The 26,597-nt window shown below is 39.3% G+C and overlaps 1 protein-coding gene across 2 annotated transcripts in view; it reads left to right on the top strand.

The window, feature by feature from the left end:
• BZW2 (basic leucine zipper and W2 domains 2) overlaps positions 1–26,597 on the top strand; it is a 58,181-nt gene that overhangs the window by 6,474 nt on the left and 25,110 nt on the right. For both annotated transcript variants that reach the window (XM_042043917.1, XM_042043918.1), the window contains exons 2-5: positions 14,071–14,135; positions 20,624–20,800; positions 21,751–21,854; positions 24,957–25,022. In XM_042043917.1, the coding sequence (XP_041899851.1) occupies positions 14,078–14,135; positions 20,624–20,800; positions 21,751–21,854; positions 24,957–25,022 (405 nt within the window). In that variant the 5' untranslated portion in view covers positions 14,071–14,077. The remainder of the gene's footprint in view (positions 1–14,070; positions 14,136–20,623; positions 20,801–21,750; positions 21,855–24,956; positions 25,023–26,597) is intronic.

The raw sequence follows: 26,597 nt of genomic DNA, 5'->3' as shown, positions 1-26,597 counted from the left end.
TCTTTGGTCTTCTGTAAAATGTGGTTGTATAGTGCAAGCACAATACAGGGGACTCCTATGTTTGTAACAATTTGCTGGTAAACCTTCCAACTTGGATCGCTGTTTGTGATGGGGATGGTTAAGTTCAAGTGGCAGCTCATGTAGATCAGATTGCAGGACTGTTCTCACTCCATCTTTAGATACGTTTTTGTTGCTAAGCTGGTTTTAATAAAGTAAAAAGCCTTCCTCACACATGCCATATAAAACAAATAACCAATATGGAGTTACATATTTTGGTTTTTAAATTCCAGCAAGTCAGGAAAATACTTCCAGGAAGTAAATCGGTAGTAATTCCTACTTTGTCTATGAGAGCTTTTAGTTGCTATGTGTCTAAGAGCTTTTGAAATTAGAAATGTGGTTTTTTTCTAGTACAGAAACTTCAGAGTGAATTTTAAAATTCACGGAGTCCTTCATACATAGGCATATTTTGGCATTCTGTATAAGGATTTGCTCTGCAAAATCTGAGCTATTCTTAGGTTGGATGGAGAAGTTTTGTATAGAGATCACTTACAGTTTTTGCAGACTCATGGTGGCAGACAAAGATTACTGCTTTTATTCAGCCTGTAAGACGATGGATTACATCTAGTGAGAATTAGGACTGAGGACAGACAGGTCAAGCAAAGGAAATGCTAGACACAGTCTGGGACAGAGGTTAGCCAGGGACATTGGAAGGAAGCATCTTCTGTGATGTCTTGAATCTCAACGAGTTACACCCTTCTACAGTTTTTTCAACTACTGCAGGCAGAACAATTAAATATGGCTTTGGGGTTGTACTTCCTTGTAATAACTACTGTCTCATGTGTTTTCATTAGATGTGTTTTCATGCAGAAAAGAAGTCTAAGCAGTTCAGTGGTTTGTAATTTGCAAGCTCAAGTGATCCTTTGATTTTAGGTTTTGTTTCCATAAATAAAATCCTCTAGTTGTCTAGAAATGTTTTTAAGAGAGAAGATACATTCAGCATTCAAGTTATACATTAGTCATTTTTTCTTCTGATGAGACATGGGTGAAATCTTGGGAAGATACTAAGCATTAGCAGGTACAGGGCTTGTAATTTATTTTCACTACCATTTCATGCCTTGAGCAATAGAAAATTAGAAAAACAAAGTATGTTACTTCTTTTAAATGCTTGAGGAGAAGCCAGCCCTTTAGAAGAGGGGATGGTGAGTTTCTTTTCAATCTACAACCTTTGTATGCGCCAATATTGATGTGAATTTGGTTTGAGTCTGGTTGCTTTTTTTTTCCATGTCTCTGCACCTTTCTGAAGCCTGTGTTGTTAAGTCTCTTTTGTCTTAGGTCTGCTTTGACTATTTTCTTAATGTGTGGTTTCTTGTGACTAGACCTGAGGATCTCAAAACCATCAGCCAGTGCTATGGAAGCCCAGTGTTGTGCTGTTGAACACCATATTCTGCCAAGATGCTCGTGGGTTCCTTTCCCTACATTTTGTGTGAAAAGAGGCCCCAGTCAGTGTTCCCCCAGGGCCATGTGAAGCTTTGGCTCTGCCCTTAAAATTTATCATCCTGCCCATCAGTCTCAGTTCCCTTCCCAGCACAAGGAAACACCTACTTCTTCACTCATGTGAAGCCTCATGCATGAGGCCTTTTGCCAGGTTTTAACTTTGTTTGTCTTGTTTTGTGGGGCCTTGTTAAAAGGCTTCTTGAATTAGAAAAAGTAAAGGAAGCTTGTAATTCTCTAGAAGAGCCAAGAGAAAGACTTTATTTTGTCAATTGTTTTATTCCTGTTAAAATGTTTATTGGTGTATGCTGAAAAGTGTCTTTTTCCCAATGTGCCCTGCCTTCAGTATGTCAATTTGCGTTGCTGTTGTGCCTCCAAGATTCCAAGATTATGATGACAGTGGACTGGTTGGTGATTTACACTGCTAAATCATCAAGGCTTCAGACTCTCAGGCCTCTCCTGTGAGGATCTTGAACTTCTATCTGTGAGCAATTCCCAGCTCACTGAAGCCAAATGTGTCAAACCAAAGCATTTCATGGATAGCCTGTTTGATGCTAGGATTAATTTAGTATCTTAGTGCCCTCCCTAAGCTGTATTTTGTTGAAGTATAGGAAGGCCTCATTGTGTCCCCATTTTCCTTTGTCCTGTCAGTTTAAACAATTGTTGACCTTTTTAGTAGGTATCAGCACTGCAAAAGCAGTGTTACGGTGTGAGGAGACAACATAAAGTCTTTTAAAGCTCAGGGAGAGCAAGGTGTTGGTGACTGGGGACAAGGACTGAAGGCCATGTTCCCCATTTATTATTTTCAACATACTTGTTACATTTTTTTTTGTAATCCCACAATAAATTAATTTATGTTGAAAACTAGGCTACGAAATTACTGAATAAAGTACTTTAATTCATGCTCCTTACAATTGGTTAATAAAGGCTCATATCAACATATTCTTATCTGGAATACCAACTTTATTTTTGAACCATTGTCAAGAATAGCAAAAAAATACCAGTTATTGCAAAGCCCCCAGTTGAGAGCTATGTTGAATATCTGCTCTCTTCTGTTTTAGATTTGAAAAAAAATTAATTTAGGTTGTCACTTCTCCTACCTTTGCATTTTTATCCTCCCTTAGCAAAGAACATATGCTAGCTTTTCTAGTTATTCAGCTCTACAGGGTGTATCAAATTCTCTAGGCAGAGCAACATTTGAGGTGGGGTACAAATGTGTTGGTTTGCATGGCCTTCAGCAGTCAGTTCACTGACTTGGAGAGTTTGGCTGTATCCATGACTGAACAGCTCTACATTCTAGGATTTAGCTAGGTTAACTGGCATGTCCTTCTGAAGCCTCAGAGGGACCAGCCAAGCCTTTCATTGTGGCTTCCAGAAAGAAAAAAAATCCTTTAGCTGTCTCATTAATAAACCTTTTAAATTCTTCATAGTTTGCATCTTCATAGGAAGTGAGTTGTAGAAATCTAACATAGCTTTTACTGGTGTTGTTGCTCTCTTGTACATATGTATGTATGCAGACACCTATAGATACACATCCCGTGGAATCCTTATTAGGTTATCTGCAGAAGCAGGTTGCTGATACTGGTCTTTCCAGTGCATCAATAATGATGCTGTAAACAAGAAAATAGTTTTCCCTGTTAATAGTGTCAAATATCATTGTGCCAAGCTGATATAGGCCAAACAACCACAGAGTGGATGCATGCTTTCTCTGAAGGAAACAAGGCTATCTGGCATAGTGATGCTTTATGCCCTTTAAAAAAGATACTAAACATATTCTGGTTAGAAATCCATAACTCCTGCAGTAATGCTTGGCTTCAGAAACTGGGTTGGGAGTGGGTGGATGGCTGTGGTCTGATGCTGAAACTATGCTCTCAGCATATTTGTGGTACGCTGGATTTTGAAACTTCTCAGCCAGTAATGAAAGTTCTGTGAATTATTTCAGAAAGATAAACAAGCAGGTCTACTGAATTATCTATAGAACTGAATAGTATACAAATCCTAATTGCCTTATTGTTAATTTTGGGTGGGTAACTAAATTCTTAACTCTGCCTGAGATGTTTATATCACTCAGCTATAGACTTTCACACAGATGGCCAATCTCCAGGTGTGAAGTTTAATCTGATTCAGATACCTAAAAAGTGCCTTAAATCTGAAGCTGTGAAGCTGTTCACCCACCTCACTCTTAAGATGGGCAAGCAGGATATTTTAGATAAGCTATTTTCTGGGAATGTTTATGTTTCTCCTTATGGTGAAAATAGGCAAGAATTGCAGGGTCAGACTTAGGTGTCATCATTCATTTTTAAAGGCAGGTGAAACACACCCAATTTTTGGGTTCTGACAGTTGGCTGTTTAGTCAAGAAAAGTCGATAGGGGTTTTGGCTTATCTGATTGCCTTCTAAAATGATGGACAGTGAAACAGGGAGTGGTCCTCACAACCAATAGTATCAATTAAATTGCTGGGGTTTGCATTGAACTGAGCTGACTGACAGCTCTCTGTGCTTCCATTACCAGTGCGTGAGCACAAAGCACTGCAGTGTATTCAGCACTGCCTGCTGCCTCTGTGGTGGAGTGGGGTAAAATATTATGTACCTGCTCTGGTCTACATCTGGGTGAAACAGATGTCTCAGTAACTTCTACTAGCTTCTTGTAATGTGATTAAGCTGTTAGGAGATTATGCTAATACTGGAAAATAGATACAAATTAGTGACACAACAGGCTAATTGCTCTATTTCTTTTCTACCTTGGGTGATTTATATTGTTGCTTTATTTGACTTCCTTTTGTGGCAATGTTTCTTCCTTCTGAGATTTTGGCCACCTGTATATATAAATGTATTTTTGACAACCAAGTTTTCATCTGATTGCAATTATGATCAAAATTGCATATAATTACCACTTTTTGAGAAGCAAAACTTTAAAAGCATTCATAAAGCCATTGCAGTGCACTATCATTATAGATAGACTGAATTATTTGGATTCAGTTTGATGTATTTCAAAGTCTCCTGAATATGGGTTACCAACAGAGACATATTCTTGGTTTTATACATTTATATTTTCAGGTAAGTCTTGCATTTAGTGTCATTTATCTTTAGATATAGCATGGAAGAAGATTAAGAAACGCAAACTTGAGCTGTCAAAATTGAGAGAAGATGCAGTGCTTTGAGAATTTTCAGGACTGTGTCTGTGTATGATATTCCAAAGTACAGGAAACTTTGCCAGACGTGATTGCTTGGCATTTGAACTTTTGGTTACCAAACCAAAGCTGATCTCGCAGTTCTGATGTGTGAATAGTGTTGGAGTCCAATACTCTCTGACCAGCATCTTGTAGATACTCCATATGTGGAGGGTATGATGTTTAGTATCTAATTTCCTCACCTGAAGATAGTTGATGTTACATGGGATTTCTCATCTAGCAGAGTAGTACAAATTATCCTGAAAATGTCATACCATTTTAAATTACGCATAACAAAGCAGTTGCAATACACAGTTCAGTCACAATACCAATGTGATTCCCATTACCAGTCTTGACAGTATTCTCGGTGGGAGTCCCCAGTTTTTGGGAAGAAATAGGTAGCTTGAATGACAATATGTCTCAAAGACTTCTTGTTTTCATCACTGAAGAGAACTGGTTTGAATGTTTTCCCTCATCTTACGAGAAGAAACCTAAAGTCCTCCTGCAAAATTAGTAATACAACAAGTTGAGCCAGGATAGTCCTCTTGGGATTTTTGTTTACTTCTCCTCCTAACCTGACCTTACTCAGGTGCCACCCAGCTCTCAGTGCTGTTGTAATACTCTAAAGTGGAGTGTGCTGTCATGGGTGAGTAATGCTTGTCTTGTGTGTTTGTGGATGTAAGAGACAGCCTTCTCATATCAAAGCTTGGTTTACTGGGAGAAATTTGCCTTAGGTCTATAGTCTCATCTCTGGAAGTGGCTTGTAGTGTTGGTATGTGAGAAAAGAAACACAAAGAGAAGAAAAAAAATAAGGTTGAGGGAGGAGAATGTGGTGGCATAAAAATATAGATAGAAGGGAGTGCTATATTTCTTTCTTTTATGTCCTGTCAAACTCGCAGCAATTTTCAAGTGTAGAAGCTTGTATCATTCATGTGTTTAATAGCCCTTGATAGACTCTTCTTCCAAGAATTAATCTAAGAGCTTTCAGGTTTCCACATAGAGGTGAAGAAATGCTGTTCTGAAGTAAGGCTGAGAGTGCTGGTATGGGAGCTGCCAAGCAGCAAGTGACTGCTCAGTCTGTAATAGTTATTTTCTGACTCACCTAGTGTAACAGTTGATTGTGTAGGCACCCCGTTTGTGGCCTTTAGGGTTTTTTTTTCCCTCAACAAGTAACTTGGATGTGAATCAGTATCTATTGCCATAGAATTATCTTAGCTTGATCTGAGAGGAATTGTACCCATCATTGCCTAGAAAATAACTGTGTGCATGTTGAAGCAGTCCAAGCATTGACTGCTTCTATTCCCCGCTCCAGGAATTTATTTACCAAAACTAGTATGTTCTGTCAAAATGTTCACCTGCTCAGAGGAGGAAGAAGGAGCCGCAGGGAATATGGGACTGCTTTTGGGATGCAGAGTGACACAAGTCAGTTGCAGACTCCTTTTTTTGTTCAACTGAATACTGCTAACAGCAGAATCGGTGCTAGCTGGTATATTTGGAATGCTAGATCTGGTGCAAAGCCTTGTGTTTTCACTGCTGGCCCTTTGTACCAGAAAGATCAGAATTCAGATGTCTGGAAGCTGATTCACTTCCCTCAGGTAAAAAACCATGTGTTCATCTTGGTGAACTTCTTGCACATGCTTTGAAGAAATAATTAGGGAGTTCTGAATTGAAACTTGCTTCAAAATGCTTAAAGCAGTTGTTCTGTTAAAATCAAGGCCTTCACCGATTGCAGGTGTGTAGGAGGTGCTGGCTATTAATACATCCCTCTCCCATTACTGTATTTAATTCATGAAATAATGAACTGTTAGCAACTGGGGGGCATTGCTTTCTGGAGAATGCACAGATTTTATTTATTTATTTTTAACCTTAGCCCCTTAGTTTATTGGTTTTCAAGTGCTGCAGTGCTTTGTCCTGGAGACACTAGTGATGTCCAGTGCTTTTGCTGCTTCTCAGAGCTTTAAGGTAGCAAGAAGAATGGAAGATGCACATCTTCTGATTTTATTGTTGATACTGAAATTGCATGTGTAGGGTTAACATTGTAAAAACTTTCAGTGGGCTGATACCTTAAAGAAAAACAGAAGCAGGGTGGAGTTCAACAGGGGAGTGGTACTCTACATGAGAAAGCTGATCTTCCTGCCTTCATTACTGTACTGTTATTGGGTTGTCTTGTGTCTTACAAGCTTCATTCCTGGGAATGAAGCCTCTCTGGTATTTTTTTTAACACATTTTTTTTCCAAATACCTGTATGTATTGGTTTATTAGAGACCTGGTTCAAGGGAACCCTATAAAGTAACTCCATTAATGATTTCTTGCAAATGTGCTGTAAAGAGTGGCTACAGCAATTCTCCCCCAAACAATAATGAAGGATTGAGCTAAATTGCTGCAGTACCTTTACAGTCGTGTTTTTGCAGAATTTCAGCTACACCATTTTTCCTGTAACAAAATCATCTCTATGGCAATTGCTAAGACAGTTGTGTTTTTCAGGATGATCAGGACATCCAATGTCTCCAAATTCAAGAACCTTGTTTTAGCATTTACACAGTCCATTGAAAGTGGTGTCTTGTGTAAGGAAAAAACTTTGTTAGCTTTGGAAGAATTCTGTCTTCCACTTGTGTTTTCAGTTCACCTGACCCCGATCTCTGCCTGATCCTTTTTATCCCCTTCTTTTTCTAAGAGGTTTTCCTGTTGGCAAGGTATGCAAGCTTGGAGTTGGATGACTAGCTATTACCTTAAAATGAATGTTAATTGGATATTAATTGATCTGTAGCAACACACCTTCTCCATTATTTCAGCCTACTCCAGTTAAGAGTACAGCACCTAAGAGAGCTCTCAACAGTGAGAAAAATTCCTGCTAATACCTTGTTCTTAAAGAATTACACCTAATTCCTCCTCTTTAGTTGCTGGAACAAATGTTGTTATTGAAAGACAACATTTTGTGTGTGTCAACCTGAGTGTGTGATGTAATTTTCTTGACTTGTATTTCTACCTGTCAATTATTAAGAATTTTTTACTCTTCTTTTTTTCTTTTTTTCACTGACTGTGCCATGACTCATGCATTTTTTATATGGTTCCTGATGACACAACAGAGAAGTCCATTGTCTCGGTGCTTCAGTTTACAGTTCTCTTGACATTGTGAAGTGCATTGAAAGTGCTTCAGTAGTGTTACGCATCTGAGCCACTTCTGTAGAAATTCTTGGTTAGTGACCTAAGAAATACCCACTCTCCTGAAATAAGTGCAGTGAGGTGAATCTCTAATGCAGTGTGTGGTTGTACATTCATTGGTGGCAGTGGGTTTTTCTGACTGTTTTTCAAGAAACATCTTCTTGTGCATCCCAGTTTAGCTGTTAGGTGATGTGATTTATGGTGCAGACTTCAGTGAGTCTGCCCTTTCTTTTTTTTTGGGTTTAGCATCATAGAATTGTTCGTGTTGGAGAAAATCTGTAACATTATTGAGTCCAACCATTAACCCAGCACGGCCACCACTAAACCACGTCCTTAAGTGCCGTCTGCATGTCTACCAAGTCCATCTACAAATGATTTAAATACTTTCAGGGATAGTGACTTTACCACTTCCCTGGGCAGTCTATTCCAATGTTTCACAATGCTGTAAGTGAAGAAAATTTTCCTACTACCCAGTCTAAACCTCTCCTGATGTAACATGAGGCCATTTCCTCTTGTCTTGCTGCTGATTACTTGGAAGAGACCAGCCCCACCTGGTTACGGCCTCCTTTCAGGTGGCTTCAAAGGGTGGCTTCCCTTCCCCCTCCTTCTTCTCCAGGATAACTTCACAGGCTGCATGCCCAATTCGTACCTGGAGAACCTTGCATGAGCACAGGTTTTTATTATTTATTTAATGTATGGTAAGTTTCATTTTCTTCAGGTATTCAATTCTACTTGCTGCAGAGTTAAATCAATTCCACTTGTTTCATCTCTTTATTTTCTCTCTCCCACTAGGCGTGCTAATAAAGGACAAGTACTTTTATTGAAGTAGATATATTTTTTACTGTGGACCAGCACTGTTCTGTGATTAAACATTTAAAAAAATTTAAGTGCCTTGAGAGCTTCTAGAAGGCTCTTTTGGGAAGGACAGGTCATGTGGATCAGCAATATTCGTATTTCATGTAAACATTAAAACCTCATGTTGACTGTATTTACCCTGCACATCCTTACGTTACTGTTTTGTCCCTGCATGTTGCCCTTGAGGCTGTAAAATCAGGAAAGGGATTTTAATGTGTCAAGAGCCTGGCTCTGGCGTTACTGTTCCTGATGAATGGCCCCTTTGGGTTAAAGGTTTCATAAGCATTGTAACTGTGCTGGTGCCTCTGTGGGCAAGTCTGCAAGATAAACCTGGTTGCCAGTACTGGGCTTCCTGGTGATTTGTGCCGTAGTTGAATTTACAGACCTCCAGCTTATTAGTCACTTCTTAAAAGAATACCTATGTTTTAGGAACAAAGGGCGCAGTGTCTCAGTGGAAAGTGGGAAGCCTGATGAGGATTTGGTGAGAACCAGTGGCTGCATTGCATCTGCTCTTGTTTTCTTTTCCCCTTACATTCCTCTGTTCCTCTCTACTGGTAATGATTTGTAAGTTTTCCACCTGCAGATTTTGTTAGTTCATAATTTAGCTGTCTGCTGCCTTTCCAGAGAGCTGAGACAGCTGCTGGTTGCATGCTGACATGTTTCCTCTCTGGCAAAAGTGCAAGGGCAGCTCTTCCTCTATGCTGCTCAAGTTCTGTAATTTGCATTTAATATAACTTCTTGGCTTGCTGCTGAAAGAAGTGGAAAACCCTCTTTACCCTAAGTCTGGAACTGTAACTGTGAGAGAACAAAAACACCCAATAACATTGCTGGATAAAAAAGACCCAGTAAAGCCTTTTAATGTCCTGGATATTCTTTGGGGTGAAAAAAAAGATTGCCCTTGATATGTGGGTTGGGATGTTTCCTTCATAGCAACTCTATCCATCTATGCTTCTGTTTTATTTGCCTTTGAGATGAATGCCCCTGTCTTACATGGTATCTCAGCAAGAGAAGGAGATGGAAATAATTCCTGCCAAGCATCTGTTCCTGTGAAAGCTGGTGGTGCTGTGTTGGTGGTATTCTGGCTGCTCTCTCCGTCGCCCTGTCAGTCAAACGCTGTCGGCGCCAGTCCCCGCAGCAGCAGCAGCATCCTGTGGAGCAGTGCTGCCGACCCCACCTCCTCCAGTGGGCTGCCCAAAGGGTCACTGCCTGCCCTGTGGGCTGTATTTAGTGCCCTGCACACACAGAGCCATAAAATCTTGATAGTTTTTATTAAAACCTTCTTTTTCTTACGTTGTCTGGCATTGATTCCCTTCTCTCTGTAACTAGGGCAGTGAAGTTTCGCTGCTGTGAAGCAACTGTTCACAGATTCATCTGAGCATGTTAATGTTTGAAGAATCTCAGATGATTCTGTTATTTTGGTTAAAAGTGTAAAATGATGCTTAGAAAAATAGTGTTGCTTTGAATAAAGGTTTTCAGTATTTTTTTTTCAATTTAAGCAATATGGTTTCAAGAACAAATGGTAGAAGTTTCAGCCTTACCAAGGCTTTAAATAATTCAGAAATTAATCATCATAAGAATTTCCCTGTGGTATGGATAAAAGACTGCGTTTTTCTAACTTACTAAGCAAGTTCATACTTGCTGAAGCGGTGAAGTAACTTTTACTTCATCTGTTGCAGGTTTTATAAATTAATTTTCTTAATTAATGCTGGATTTATTAATTAAAACTCTTACAGTTTTTATTAATTGTGTGAGAAGGATTGGTTGATTAGAGGAACTGCTGTATAATATATGTCTGGATATCTACAACTGTAGATGTCCCTTAGTTTTAACTGTTTAGGGTCTTTAGCAAGAAAATGAGGAGCAGCTATAAAGAAAGCTTAGCTCTAGGACTTCAAGCAGTCTCAGGAGAATATGCCAATTCACCGGTTCATGAATTTTTAAAGTATGGATCTGTTTTATACAAGCCTGTTAACAAGAGTGGGAGTGGAATTTGGTAAACTTCAAAGTCATGCATTTTTTAAATTTTTCTGATGAATTTTGTAGTTGCAAGTTAGTAATTAGCAGGCTTAGACATTTTGTGGTTTATATGGAAAATGAACCCATTGTGGAGTGTGGTGCTAGGTTCTGTACTGCTCTGACATCTGCTTGAGTATTGAGCAGTAAATCGAGAATAATGCCATTGCTGAATCTCTCCCATCTTCTGGTGAAGAGTGGAGTCTGTGAAAGGAGTGAGCTGTCATTTCCATACCTCTCGCTTGCTTTCCTGTGAAAATTCATGAATCCTGGAGGATGCTGGGCTGCAAGGTACAAGTTTGACTGGTGGTTTGGGTTTTCTTTTGGAGGCTATTTCCTTCTTACCCAGACCTGTCTTAAGATCCTTACTCCGCCGAAACCATTACGACTTCTCTAGCAGCTGTTCCAGAAATTTGCCATTGGCTTTGAGCTGCCCAGGTCCTGTACCTTTCAAAATGGAGAATGTATATAACAGTTGAAGGTCGTATGTGATTTCAGAGTTTTACAGCTACCTGACACCTGAGAGGCAGTCAAATGTGCTGTGCAAGTTTATATGCTGCCACCCTGAATTTACAACCTTCAGCCACCACTTTTGTGCTGTTGTTAGTTTCTTCTTGATTAAAAAAACCAGTTTTTGCATTGCATTCACTTTTGTACATTTTAAACTGTTATCCAGGCACCTCTTGTGATAGCAACAGCACTTCAAAGTCTCATTTTCAGGAGCTGATTCTATTCTGGATTGTTGCATAGATCACTGGGTTGGTTTTACTCAGTCTCAAGATAGTTTCTTAATGAAAGATCCTGGGCACGGCTTGAGGCAGTACCTTATAAAGCCAGACCCTCACTCGAGCAGATTAAAGCACAGTACATTTAAAGCTAAATATAGAAGAAGGCATATCCTGTGTTCCTAGTAATTAACTATTCAAGAGTCTCTTCTGTTGAACTGAACTTCTAGTCATTAAATCTGCTACAAGTTGTGAGTCCTGCTTTAACTGTTTTTTTTAAAAGTTTTTTTCCCAGCTGTCTTAAAGGACATCTTTTATGTTCACAGGGAACAGTTAAAATCCACAGTTGAGCTTCAGGTGCATGCAAGCTTTTTTGCAGCTTAAAAGTACACTGCATCAAAGGAAAGAAGTCTGGTGTGAGAAAATTAGCGTATGCATTTCTGTCTTTTATAGAAACTGGGAAACTGTACCAGTGTGCTGGATTGAAGGCTTTTGTGTGTTCCTTAAGGAAGTGGCACTGTCAACCCCAGCCTGATGGCTTGTTTGTGCTCTGGAAGAGCTGTGGAAAGCAGATTAATTCTTACAGTTCTTACCTGATGTGTGGCTCACTTGACCCTTTCTTTGCAAACCTCATGGGCTTCTCTTGCAATCTCTTGAAATGAACATTTTTAGACTCAAAACAAGGTGTGAGGTCTCCAGGCAAAACAAGAACAAATCAAAAATACCTGAGTGAATGTTATAGATCATTCTCTTTACAAATAACTGAAGGTCAGAAAGACAAAGCAGATGACTATGTCAAATCTAGCCAGTCACTGGCTAGAGGCTAGGCTGTTGCTTATCCCTGTAGACTGCTAGATTATCTGCCTAATTAACTTGTAAAGCACCTTCTGTTCCTTTAACACCAAGCTGTCTCATCAGGGGAAAGAGCCTTAGGAGCTTTGCTGTGAAGGCACTTTTGGATCCTACAGCACTTTGAAAAAGCCCATGATACCATGGTTTGCCATGTTTAACTCTCTTTGCAAATGAGCAAATAGTTTTTCCAGAAGGCTGTTTAGTGTTGCAGTTGTTTCAAAAAGCTCCTTGGTCTGTTACAACTGCAGTTTTAAATCTCAGTGATGATGAGTGTGAATCTCAGTTGAATTGCTTGTTGCATATTTGTGTTTTTATGACTTACAGGAAGCAAACCCTGTCTTGACTCTGAACTTTACTGGCTATTTCCAGTTCATGTGCCCGCATGCGCAGTTTTTGACTGTGGATAAGTGGTACCCCTAGACTAGAAAGCAGTGGTTTGCCAAGTAAAACATTTGAAATGTTGCAAAAGTGGCCAGCTAGGGATGCTGCCACTAGAAGTCTGGTGAATGTGAATGTATTGTATAGCTGGAGCATTGTTAGGAGAGTTAAGTGAACTTCCAGTAGTAGAGAAGGCACTGCTTGGATAGTAACGTGTGGTTGATGGCTTCTTTCTCAGCCATGGGGCTTGAATTTATTTTCATTTGTGGTAGGAAGCATGTTGGCAAATCTGTGTACTTCTAAACTAGACCTGCAGAGTCCACAATGAGGAAATACAAATAATACAGATTTTTGTAAAACTAAAGTTATTAGCAGAACATGCTCAAAGTCTTGCATGAGAAGGCCTTATTTTGGACAAGCAAATAATATGTAACAGTGACCTAATGGCCTGCAGGGTGTGAAGTAGGTGGCCTCCAAGTCTCAGGGCTGGCACATGCTGTGGGCAGGAGAGGGGGATGACCTGTGGTGATTCCTACATGCTTTAAAGCTTCCTCTTACTTGCTGCTGTTTGCATTCACCTCTTGGTTTAGCTACTCTTTGGGTAAGCTGCATTTTGTGTGGTGCAACTGATTATATCCAAAGCTTAAAAATAGTTGGGGTTTTTTTTGATAAAATGGCATTAATATAGTATCACTTCCCAATTTTTTTGCCATCATGTGTTGAGATTTGCTGTAAAGTAATACAAGCCCAGTATTTTTTGCTGTTGTATGATGTGCCAGGTAGGTCCTTCACTCTGTATTTATGCACAAAGTTGATGGGGCAAGGGATTTGTTTATCTTCTATTATTTTGACGACACCCACATGCTTTTCAGAACAAAAAGTTACTAAGATACAGTGATGCTTGTAAGAAACATTTGATTAGAATTTGATGGTTAAAGCAGTGTCTTTGTGGTTAGACCACAAAGCTTTGTCTGGAGCTGGACAGCATGTAACCCTGGGCATCTGTCTGCCTGGTGAACATGCCAGAGGGTGAGACCTGTGCCATGCTGAGCCTCACCAGGATGGTTCCCAGTCCTCTGCTTTAGTGGCTTTTGTGTCCCCAGCATCCCCATGAGCTGTGTGGGCTCTGCCCCAGGAGTAAGGGCAGCGACTTCATTGCCATTTGGTTTTGAACCTTCACTGTTTTTTACAGAGATGCCAACAGCCAGGTTTTAAGAGAAACACGTCTCATTGAAGTTATCCTTGGATTGCATTGCTCTTCATCTTAAAGATAATATGAATTACTCTTTGAATATGTGTTAAGAACTTTCTTTACCTTTCACATGTTGGGGTTTTGCTACACCGAGTCTTTATTTTGCCTTTAGATTAAACTATTGTCCATAAATGCTAGAGTATAAATATTTTTCCCTTTTTTTCTTTCTCCAGAAATTTTATGAATAAGAATCAGAAGCCGGTGCTAACAGGCCAGCGGTTCAAAACTAGGAAGAGGGGTAGGTTGCATTGCATTTTTTGCTTTATTTTCCTCTTTGTTAAAATGACTAGAAATAGAGCAGGTGGAATAGTTGAAAGTTCATCTAAAGGGTTTTTCTCCCCTTCTTTTCAGCCATGTTAAGATTGAAGATGTTACTGTTAACTAAGCTCTATGAATTATTTTATTTTCACTATATATCCTAGGACCTTATTTAAAATTCAGGTTTAATTAGCTATGAAGTCTTGTGGAAGCTTCAGTTAAAGATTAGATGCTAAATGAATTTATAGTATATTTACATCTGATGAAGAAAACTTGCTAGATTTTTGGTTTGGGTGTTTCTTAAAATGTCCTTTTCAACTAAGAAAGCAAAATATGAGCTTTTATTTAAAAGTTGTGTAAAGAAAATTGTCTGGGCTTTTTTGTTTTGGTTTTCATTTTTATTTCTTTGACTCAAATCAATGCCATGCCTGTAAGTGAACCTTTCATATCAAAAAAGGAATTTTCTCACCTTCCTTCTCCATGAGATGGTCAGATCATCTCGCTGGCCCTGCTTTCGGGTCAGAAGGAGGTCAGAAACTCCCTTTTCCACAAAAATTTATTTCTCCTGTGTTGGTGTAGTCTTTTTTTTAATTGTTAAAGTAAAACAATTATGTGAGTTATATTGTACTCATTGTGATACTGATTTTCTGTAAACATGACCAGCAGTTTGTTTCATTAAGTACGGTACAGCATCAATTTTTAAGGAAAGCTGAGTGGTGCTGATTGTACTGACCAGCCAGGTATTCTAGCACAGCAGGTGCTCACTCATACTAAGAATCCATTTGTTGTGGTTTAGGTGGCTGGGATGAATGCCCAACAGTTTGAGGCAGAGAGACAAAATATATGTAATTAATTATTTTATTCCCTTCCTGCTCCCCCACCAAAAAAACAAAAACAGAAGTCTCGTTTGTAAAAAGAAGGATCTGATTTTTTGCTGGTATAATAGTAGATTATTACAGCAGGCAGGTGGGGTTCTTATCTGTCATGACACAGACTTTTCCCATCTTGACTTTCCTGTTTCTGATCAAAAGTTAACACCTTGTCTAAATGTCTTGTGACAGAAAGTGTAAATAAGAGCATCTTCTTAGTGTGGATGAGAGAAACAAAAAGAGTTGGTAAACTTTCTCAGAAAATTTCAAATTCTATCACAAGTCTGAAGAGCTGAATGATCAGTGTCTAGAGATCTAGAATGATCACGAAGCTTAGATAGGAATTGCAAAATAGTTTGTTTTCAGTCATGTTAAAAAGCAGTGCCATCTTTCTCTTGTCTTTCCTCCCTTGCACCCAGCACTCCTTCAATTTGTTTCACTGGTACAGTCTCTTCAATGCAAAATGTCTTTCCTATGGTGCACATGCAGTGTTTGTAAGGATAACTAATTAAAAAAGAAACCAGTATTGTTTGTAGTTAAATGTCATGGTGCTCCAGTAATTAGTGGGATTAACTTTCTATCAGCACGGTTGAGAGCGTTGTGCAGTGGGAGCTATACACTGCATTAACTCACAACCATATAAACACAGCCAGAGGAGTGGAATTAACAATCCCTAAAGAAATCTGTCTGTCAGATCAGCCAGTAAAAGCACTCAGACATGCACACTGCTGGATTGATCCCATGTATTTTTCAGTCTAGGTCAGTCAGTTATGGTTATATATGTTATTTGATAAACTTGTCTTAGAAAATGTTCTGTCTCTCTCATAGAGACTTTCACGTTATGTTTTCCACTGGGTTTGGCATAGTCTGTCCTAATACAGATTTGGTCTTTGACTCCTATTTAATACAAGCAATAATTAGAATAAGTAAAGATATTTGATTTGTAATTCTTGTCCATCCCTTGGATTTCTGTTTGCAGTGATTGGAAGTAGCCCTAAATAACTCATTGACTACATGGAAGAAGGAAATGACATGGAGGGTGGTCTGAAAGATTGGGTGGGATTTTTCTTTTGAGAGAGGTTACTTAAATGGGATTGTGGATATTAAGTGGCTTTAATATAGAAATTTTAGCATGCAAACGTTTCTGTACTCAAAGCATAAAATCTCTTCTTCAAACATGGTCATTCTGATTGCCTTAATATTTTAATATCCTGCTTAGAAATTTGTAGATACTTTTCTTTCTAGAGGCGGAGTGCCTGAGGAAGAGAAATGGCTTCCAAGTATGTTTATTCCCTTATGTTTCCATATACTTTTGTATCACAGCAGTGTCACAGGTTGTTTGTTATGTCTTTGCCTTAAGACTAAAAGATACTATTAGGGTTTTTTTATTCTGAGTTTCAGTATATGAGGGAGTCCTGAAATGTCACCCAGGTAGGACAGAGTGCAGTAGCTGTGGTTTGACCGTGACATTTCAGTTTTCAGAGACTGTTCTATGGTAACAGGCAGGCATGTAGGGGGTCTGAAACATGCATTTGCTGGGGACAGTGAGCCGCTTGTTTTTACCCATTTGTGTCCCATAATACTCCTTTTTCCCTTCTGCAGATCCCTGGAGCTCTGCCGTCTCCGTGAGGTGTGGCACTGCTGTCAGGCATCTAATAAAATTAATTGCCTGTATGAGCTCTTATCACTGGTCAGCTAGCTGCAACTAATCATGGGTTGTGAACAACTTCTGAGGTTTCAGAGAGCAAAAAAGAATAATACAGTGCTTTTTAATTTAAAGTTTGAAAGTGTGCTTAATGTCTAAAATATCTTTGAGAGAGAGGACCATGAAGAAGGAGCTGGTAAATCTCACTCTTTCTAGTTATATTGATTAACCAAGTGAAAGGAATAAGCCTTGCCTGCAGCATATATAGTGGCAGACATTCAAATCACTTTAGAAAGATTTAAAGGAAGAAAAATGATGCTGTTAAGGGAAGAACATTCCAAGGGAAGGAAGCATCTCATAGTTCCTATCACTCTAGGCAAATAAAATAGTTTTTGGTATGATCTCTGTACCTTTTGAATATTCCTTTTTCAGTGAGGGTCAGCAGTAGTTGGTGTCTGGCCAGTACTTATGTTTATGGAGCAGATACATGGGATGTGGACTGCATTGACTGAATGCATGCATGCAAAGGAATGTCTTTGTGTCTTCTGAAATGGAAGAGGGAAAATTGGAGTAGTAAAAATGCCAGTAGGTAGTAAGGCAAATTTATGTATCCAGACAGTTGACAAATACCTACAGGACAAAAAGCTTCCCAAAGCATTAACAGGATCAAATAATGCACATTGAAGTAAGTTGACAGGCAATACCTGATACCTAGGTTCATTCCCATGGTATACATAATATAGGGTTAATAAAAGTTAAAAAAACGGTGCAAAATAAGCTAAGCAAAATGCTGCATAGTACTTGCAGGAAGAAAATTATCTAATAAAAAGTCAATATTAACACCTTTACGTTACCTTGTTTGGCCCCACTTCTTACTTCATGTTATTTTTTTTCTTCCACAGAATTACAGTTGTGGGCCTTCTGATGAAGAGATAAAATTAATTCTTAAGGACAGGGCTATGAATGTGCTTTGTGATTTTCTTAGAAGCAAAAGATAGGAAATACGGATTTGGGAACATGATGAAAATGAAAAGCTGTGTATAGCACTGCTGCAGTGGATATTGTGTGCATCACATCTGCAAGCTACACCTGCCTCTGCTAGCCCAGGATTGGAGCTGTGCTTGTTTAGTAATTGTGCACTTGACAGCTCAACAGACTGTCACCCCTTGTTGGTGATGGCTTCTTACTCACCCTCTTGTACTACATCAGCATATTCCTCTTCAGTAAATTAGCTTGGTAGGAAAATGTTTCAATAAAATTAAAAATCGTTTTTCATGCAATGAATTCACCTCCTGTTCCTGTGTAAATTTTTAGATTGTGATAGACAAGAAAATAGTAGGGTACTACAGATGAGAAGTGGACTTCTGGGGCAGGGGAAGAATCTATTTAAAAGAGCTAAGAAATATTAATCATGGTATTTGTGTTTGCACTGAGGACCGTGTACCCATGATACCAAGCATATAATACCTTCCAGTTTAGATGTGAACATCTTAAATTTTTAGGCAAAATACCTTTGAAAAAGTAAAACAGATTTTTTTTTTAACTCTTAAGACAAAAATCTGTCTTCTCGCTGGTTGATGTCTTCAAGCATTTTTTTTTTTAGCCTTCAAATAATGCATACTTATTTGGCAATCCCAAAGAGAATAATTATACTCAGATGCTTGTCTATGGGTGGAACTGTGTTTCTTGTGCACAGATAAAACTGCCTGAAGTACACATACTGAAGTACTTTTTTCAGTAAAAGACTGGCTTGTTTGTGGATTGGTTGGCTGTTTTGTTCCTTGTTTTGGGTTGGTTTTTGTACGTCAAGTTTGAGGAGAGCTGCAACTGAGTATTTGGTAACAGGTCTGGTGGCTTGGATAGGATTCCAGTAGTGTGCTTCTCTATAGGCATTTGCTCAGAGCAAGGGCACATTCTTCAATCCCCCTTTCAACCCTCTGGTTTGTCCCTGATGGCCGTGCCCTGCAGATAGGAGGGGTGGTTCCTCAGAACACAGACTCTGGGTTTTCATCACAGCCGAAGTCGGCGTAACACGGCTGGGAGCCCAAACGTCTCCAAGGTCTGGTGCGAAGTACAAGCCTGGGAAGAAATCATTTGCAGTCCAGACAAGGGGCATATTGAGTAGTGTATTGGGTTGTGGAAGCGTGGTAGTGGAGAATCTAGTTTGTCATTATAGTTGTGTGCATCACTTCAGGATGATCCAGAGCTGGGAGCAGATAGTTTCCTGAGCATATGTATGGGTGTCCGTGGAGTTGTCTCAGTTTTGGTCTGAGGAGGTCAGGTTTGGGGGATGGGGAAGCAATCCTGTGGAGATGGGTAGTAGACACAATAAGTCACTAAAAGCTAGGCATAGCAGAGGATTTCTGGAAAATAAGGGGATTCTGCCGTTTTCCAGTGCTTAGTGCTTGAGAGACAGCCCTTGAACTGCAGCTGCCAGGCTCCTTGGAAGGACAAGTTGACTAGTCACCTGAGCTTCCCAGTGGCCTGGGACACTGAGTGGAAGGGACTGCTTTATGCCTTCCAGGTGCAATTGCTATGGAGGAAGGGCATGCATTGGAAGTGGAGGAGAATGTGCAAGTGAGGTGCTGAAGATAGTAGAATGAGTGCACCCTGGGTACATGCAGCAGAGGAGAGAGAAAACTTTTCTGTATGAGAACTAGAAAAGCTATCAAAAGTAGGAATTTTCTGTGAAATAGTTATTTAATTGCCATTAAAGTACCGTGGCAGGAGGGAAGACATTAGGGAAGAGAGGCTGTTAAGAAGCAAGGCCTCTTGTTAAAGGCCTGGGATGAAAAGCTGCACTATGAGTAGCAGGGAACAGAAGCCTGCAGCCAGAGGATGCATAAAGGCCAGAACCTCTTGTCACAAAAAGCCTGCAAGAGTTGCAGCTGGCATGTTTCAGACTGGATTAGCACATGTTTAGACAGAAATTTAACCAGTCCTCATTTATCTTAATAAATAAAAATCTCTGGATTGTTCCTCTGGATATGATATTTTTGGTTTTTCAAGAACTTGTATCAATGTTTGTGTCAGCAGGTGATAACAAACCTGGGTTTTGAGTGCCCAGAACAGCTTGCAATTTTGTTTCTGAAGTTCAGTTATTTTAACAGTAACAGCCATTTCGTTTGTGCCCTTATATAAAGCCAGGGCCTGTTTTCTTAAGAAACTTCAAGTGGCCATGGTAAGCTGTTAACTTTGTGTGCAAAAAGGCAGCAGGAGGTGTGGGTAAACCTAGGTAAGAGTTATCTGGAGGTTGCAACTATGTCTGTTGTGTGTAATGACCTTGACACAGGGACATTGTCTGGGGGTCAGGCTGTGCCTTAATTGAATTCAGCAAGGGACAGCTGTAGAAAATGCAGTGTCAGTGCTGTGTTTCTGTGTTCCTAATGCTGCTTAGGTCTGTGAATATAAAAGAAAAATTCTTGTTACATTGCATTGCCTTGTCTTAAATGTTTATTCAAAAACTAGTTTTATTAATACCTCAATCTCCTTTTTTCCTGAAGACTTGTTTTTTTGAAACATTTTAGCTATGTGACCATACTTGCTAGAAGAAAAATAGCAAGAGACGAAAAACAAAATGTTCATACAATGACATTATGTACACATAGCTTGGCATTGCCTTTGTTCTGCTCTCAGATTTAGCAGTGCACAGTGCTACACACATGGGATAGTATCTTCAGCAAGAGAAGAGTATGAATTTTGAAAACAATTTCAATAGTTGCTTTTCCTCTATTTATTTATTCCCATATGTTTGTGTGTGTTTTGGTTTGCAGAATTTCTGCAGAACTGCAGAGTTTCCAGAAATGATACAGGCCAAACAAACTTTTGATGCGTTGACCAGAATGAGAAGAATATATTAGGTGCCACGGTCCTTTCAATTGCTGACTGATACAGGATTTTAATGAGTTTAAAAATTGACACTGTCTCTCTCCTTCTTCTTTCTCTCTGTTTCAGATGAAAAGGAGAAATTTGAACCCACAGTCTTCAGGGATACAATTGTCCAAGGCCTCAATGAAGCTGGGAATGACCTGGAGGCTATAGCCAAGTTTCTGGATGCAGCAGGCTCACGACTTGATTATCGCCGCTATGCTGACACACTCTTTGATATTTTGGTAGCTGGCAGCATGTTAGGTAACCTGCAGAGTATCTGACAGAGAATTTTGGTGATCAGTCTTGCTTGCTTCTTTTAAGATGCTGTCATCCTCTACAGTGGAAATTATAACCTGTATTACAATTTCACTGCTTGCATCTCATATCATAGCACTGTTTGTTGTTTGTCGTGCAGTAACACCTCGGTACTTGCTGGATACTGCTCTGAGAAGCCTTCAGTCTGAGCTAAACCAGCATATAATGGCAATAGCAAAGGGTATGAGAGAGATGCTAACTAGGGGAAACAGAGGGATTTATTAGCATAAAAAGGTATAATACAGACTCCAGGTTAAGCGCCGCTGCAAATCTTGCTTTGTAGATGTTGCAACAAAAGCTAGCTGAGAGAAGTGAAGGATAATGAGGTGTGCTTTGTGGATGTTCATGGGGACAGTTCTACAAGGCATCAGTGGCAGCTTTTGGCAAAAACACGCTTTTCACTTTCCTCTTCATTTTTGAGTAAGTTAGCTCCTTTTACTGGTCATGTTGCTTTGATTCCTGCTTCCTGCTCTTTGGTGAGAAGCAATGATGTTTTTGTAAGACTTGAGGTAATGCAGGAAACAACAGCTAAAGTAAGAGTTAAAATAATATGTAAGGGTTGTGCTCCAACCCGTACTTATTTGATCACTCTCAGTGCTCTCAAGACCAGCTGAGATTCCTTAGGGTGAACTGAATCACTCAGTCCTGTGAGGACTGTGTGATCTATGGTGCAGCATATCAGCCAAGTGTCCCTTCTGTCAGGTACCACCACAGATTAGCAAAGCTTGGTCTGTCTCTCCCTCTCTCCTCTCCCTTGTTTCTCCCTCTCCCCTGCTAACTCTTTCCTTGGCCTTTTGCCTCAGTGATATTAACATAAGACTTATTAGACTTATTAAATATTACATTCTTTAAAGTAAGAAATCATTCCTTGCCTTTTTTTTTCTCCTTTCTTATAGCTCCTGGAGGCACACGCATAGATGACAATGACAAGACCAAGATGACCAACCACTGTGTATTTTTTGCAGATGAAGATCATGATGCCATCCGAAATTATGCTCAGGTCAGTAAAAGCATAGCTGATTACTGTTTTCCATTTATGTGTCAAAAGAGATTACAGAAGAACATCTGCAGACTGTCTAGGCTGCAGTAGGCTAGCTACAGACCAATTGAAAATCCAGTTAATCATTAATCTGTCCTAACCTATACATTTTAGGTAAGAAAATAGGATGGCTAAAATAATCTGATCAGAGTTGGCAATGCTTTGTTTACAAAAAGCAGTCTTATCACAGTCTGCCGTTGGTTGAGTCTACTTCTAGACACCACCCTTTTTATTTTTGTTGACCTTTTCTGTGTGCAGACTGGAATATGACCACATTTTGAGAAACACATGAACTGTATCAGAAGTCCAGCTTTTATAAGCAATGGTGTGGCCAGCAGGATCAGGACAGTGTTCATTTCCCTGTACTCAGCAGTAGTGAGGCCACACCTTGAATCCTGTGTTCAGTTTTGGGGCCCTCACTACAAGAAAGACACTGAGGTGTGCTGGAGGGTGTCCAGAGGAGGGCAGTGGAGCTGGAGAAGGTCTGGAGCACAAGTCCTGTGAGCCTCAGCTATGGGAGCTGGGGGTGTTTAGCCCGGAGGAAAGGAGGCTCAGGGGGTACCTTACTGCTCTCTACAGCTGCCTGACAGGAGGCTGCAGCCACATAGGAGTCGGTCTCTTCTCCCACGTAACAAGTGACAGGATAAGAGGAGATGGCCTCAAGTTGTGCCTGTTGAGGTTTAGGTGGATATTAGGAAAAATTTATTTACTGGAAGAGTTGTCAAACATTGTAGTAGACTGCCTAGGGAAATGGTGGAGTCACCATTCTTGGAGATATTTAAGAGATCTGTAGATATGGTAGCCTAGGGACATGGTTTAGTGGCACTTGGCACTGCTGGGTTAACAGTTGGACTCTATGGTCTTAAAGGTATTTTCCAACCTAAACAATTCTATGAAGTATATGAATGACAAAAAATATAAAGCTCACGCCTCCAACCTTTAGTTGCATAACTAGTTAGGAGTTGGGCATATATTTCAAGAGCTTTCATTTCTTCTATGTATGTGATGTATAATTCCTTCCTGCAGGAATATGGCTTGCATAAATAGGCCTATGTGAAATTATTACAAAAAACCCATGAACCCTAACACATTCTTGAAAAGAAGCTAACTTTGCATAACTCATTAATGGAAGATAATAATTATATGAGAAAGTACAGTAAGAATTCTATGGAAAGTTCAAAGCCACCATGCAATTCTGGATACCAGTAGGATTGCATAAAAATGCAATACCCTTGCAACTCCCATATGTCAAAACTGTATTGTTAATTAAGCATGTATTTATCTTTTTAAATCGCTACTTATTATTAGAGTGCTGAAGACAGCAGCTAAAAGCATAGAACCTGCTGTCCCTGCTAAGGTGTCTAGGGTGATAAGTTGCTGGAAAGGTGCATAGTTGATTTAAAGAGTGCTGGCATCAAAATATGCATTGGTAAAAAATGTTTGCTTAATAGCAGAAAGCTCCTTTAAAAAATATCTTTAATAATCTAAATTAGTGAAATATACTTATTTCTGGAAAGGGAGTCAATACTTCTTGTGTGTCAGCTTTATCATCTCTTAAAAACAGGGTATTCTGCTTCAGGAAAATCTCTGTTATTGGTAAAGGCATTGATTCTGTCTTCTTGAATTTTAATATTTTAATAATCTTTTGAACAAAAATTGACAGAGCCAGTCCTCCAAGGAGCAATTTAAAGTAAAAGATTGCATATTGAAAGATGGAAAGGAAGGCTTCGCTTCAGGATTTGAAGGAGTGGAATTTTCAATGTATTCTCTGCACTTCAAACCAAAATAAATCAACATTTTGTAATTAATGCCTGAAGAGATGTGTCCTTTTATTGACCTTGTCATTTTTTTCATGCATAATGAAAAATAGAGTTCTTACTGTATTATGAAAATGTGGTGTTAGTCTAAAATAGTATTTAGACCTTTTCTTATCTAGAAGATACCTAGAAGGTAATTTCTTACTCTGTCTCCCAAATGAACCAGTAGCGTGGCTGGTTTTTTTGTGGATTTAGTCACAGAAAAAATTAAAAGTGAAAAGTCTTCAAGTGAAAAGACTGAAGTTAGTATTGATATTTTAGCAGATTATTTGCATATGAAGTCACACTTCTGTAATTTACAGAGACTTAAAAAAAATACACGGAATTCTTTTTGGAATTAACAAGAAGCTTACATTTTCATCTTCTTTTCTTAGGATTCTGTGTGTTTCTACCTCTCATCACGGCCACAACTTGGTTTTTCCAGTTTTTCTGAGCCAAAATACTAGCGGTTAGGATGTTTGGATGTATTTTGTATTCTGGAAAGTGAATTGAAGCTTTCTAAACCTAATTTTCCTTCCTCCCCCATCCAGTGTGGCAAAAATGTCAGTTGTTCCCCACATAAACCTTTTTACCTGTGACAGTGAGTCATATGCTGTGTGCCTTTGTACAGCAGTGCAAGCGGTGATTTGTTTATTTTATTTCTTACCTCTTCCTTCTTCACCTTGAGTGAACTCTGCACCTGGGCTGCTTCTGCTTTTCTAATCTGTGGTCGCATGATGGGAAACAAATGGTCAAAACTGGAGAACAAGTGGTTCCAAAATCATAATTGTTGTAGAAGCTTTGGCAAATGTTCTTCCTCTTTCTCTGACAGTAGTGTGTTTTGTTGTAAACATTTCTGTTCGTTGATTTGCCAAGATATTGCATCTACTGAAGCATGCTGACTGCCCCACTGCATCAGCCTACAGCTGAGAGCTTCTCCAGGGGTGCATTATTAGGGGAAGGGTGCCGAGTTACACTCCTTCTCCTCTGCCTTGCTTTTATCTATGGATAGGGTGAAAAGTAGAGTAGGGAAAAAAAATTTGAGAAATATGAAAAGATTCAAACTGCTATAAATTCTCCAATTCAAGCATTGCTCTATGAAGCAAGAATCACAAAATTGAGAGAAGGGTGTTTTGTGCTCTCTGTGAGGCAGACAACACTACAAAAATACCATTCTTGAAGCTGCTTATTTCCCTTTGCTTTTTTTTTGTAAAGAAAGATGGCTGCAATTGTTATACTTCTTAAGTTAATCTGTGTTTATCTTTAGGTCTTCAATAAACTTATCAGGAGATACAAATATCTGGAGAAAGCATTTGAAGATGAAATCAAAAAGGTAATGTTGATGGCAGTCTTTACTAGAATGCTAATGTTTTTTACTCTGTATCTAGTATAATTGTACATGTATGAATGTGGTCCTGTTAGGTATTTTATTTAGCTCTACTGGAAAAGAGGATAGAATCTACAGGAGGCAGCTTTATTCTGCAAGTTCAGCTCTGTGGGAATACTGCAGGAAGCGCTTGATGTAGAGTGTTTCTGAATTAATAATTCCTTTGGTTGCTCTGATCACACTCACCTTCTTATTCCAGACTTTTTTGTGCAGAACTATGATATGCTTTGGGATATACCTCTTAATGAGAAGTGGTATTACGGTCCTGCAAATAGAACATCTCTCTGTGGTTTTTTTCAAAAAATAAATGCAAATCTGCTATACAGAATGTCTCTTGATGTATGAGTATTAAATCACTCCTGCACTGTGGAATGAATCCTAACCACAAGTGGTTTTGTATTTGAGGCCACAGATAATGTGTAAGAGAAAGTCTTCACCGGTGGCAGAGTGCTCAGGATTTGCCTGTTAGACTGTAGTGGCTATTTGTGGATACTGTTTTGTTTTGTGATACTGAATTCTAAGGAGACAGGAGAAGCCAGGGTAAAAATGTTTGAAAAACAAAATACACATTTATTTTGTCTATTTTGAGTTCCTAGTAACAGATATAAACATCTTTTTCTAACGACCTGAATAAGTAATAAACACTGTACTGTCCTGTAACTTAACAGGCATGCTGATACTGGTAAAACCTGTCTGTGACTAAAGTATCATGTTTGTTAAACATAAAAGTGTGTTTCCTTCTTATTTAAACATTAGAAAGGTTGCTGCAAGGGTCACATGAGGGCACATTTGGAGCTTGATACCTCACCACCGCTTCTTGTAGCTGAATTAATTTGGCTCTGATTTATACATTCTTGCTCATACAGGAAATTATTTTTACACTTGTGGCCAGCATGCCTATCAACTGATGCTGATTACTCAGTACATCATTCTAAAGACCTAAATTTACCTCTATCCCCACACAAATCTAATGTTCCTGCTGTTAATTACTATAATCACTGACATGAGAAGCGCTGACTCACAGCATTCAAGTTTCAGAGCGTGCTCAGCATATTAAGCAAATGCCATGTCAATTCAAGCTGCCTCCGCTCATTTCGGTAACGTGCTTGGCTTTGCATCCTCTTAAGTTTCCAAAAATTCACTTTGCACTCTTAGTGACAGGATGAGACTGGTTAACACCTAATAATTTAACTCTTAGTTAAGGAACAAGTGCCTCTGATACAAAGTTTAACCACATGCCAGCTTGAGAGAACGCTGTCATTTGAGGTGCGGTGTGACTAGAGCCAAGCTACTCATTGAAAGCCATTGGAAACATCTTAGCCATGCCAACATGGGATCAGAGCAGGCTTGTTCATCTTGCAGACTGCAAACCTCAATTTTATGTACATGCTTTTGGATAGTTTTCAGTGTCAGACTACATCTTGTATGACAAATCATGAGATGAAGTTTGCACAGTGGTCCTAGGCCGTGGGGAAATCTTTCCATCTGCCCTTCCATTGTCACCCATGGTGCTGGTATGAA

The sequence above is a fragment of the Corvus kubaryi genome, unplaced genomic scaffold (assembly GCF_017639235.1).
Source record: "Corvus kubaryi isolate FWS band 111438036 unplaced genomic scaffold, C.kubaryi_AGA036_p1.0 37398, whole genome shotgun sequence".
NCBI classification, from domain to species: Eukaryota; Metazoa; Chordata; class Aves; order Passeriformes; family Corvidae; genus Corvus; species Corvus kubaryi.
Note: the sequence above shows the minus strand (reverse complement) of the source record. Positions and strands in the feature narration are given on the sequence as shown.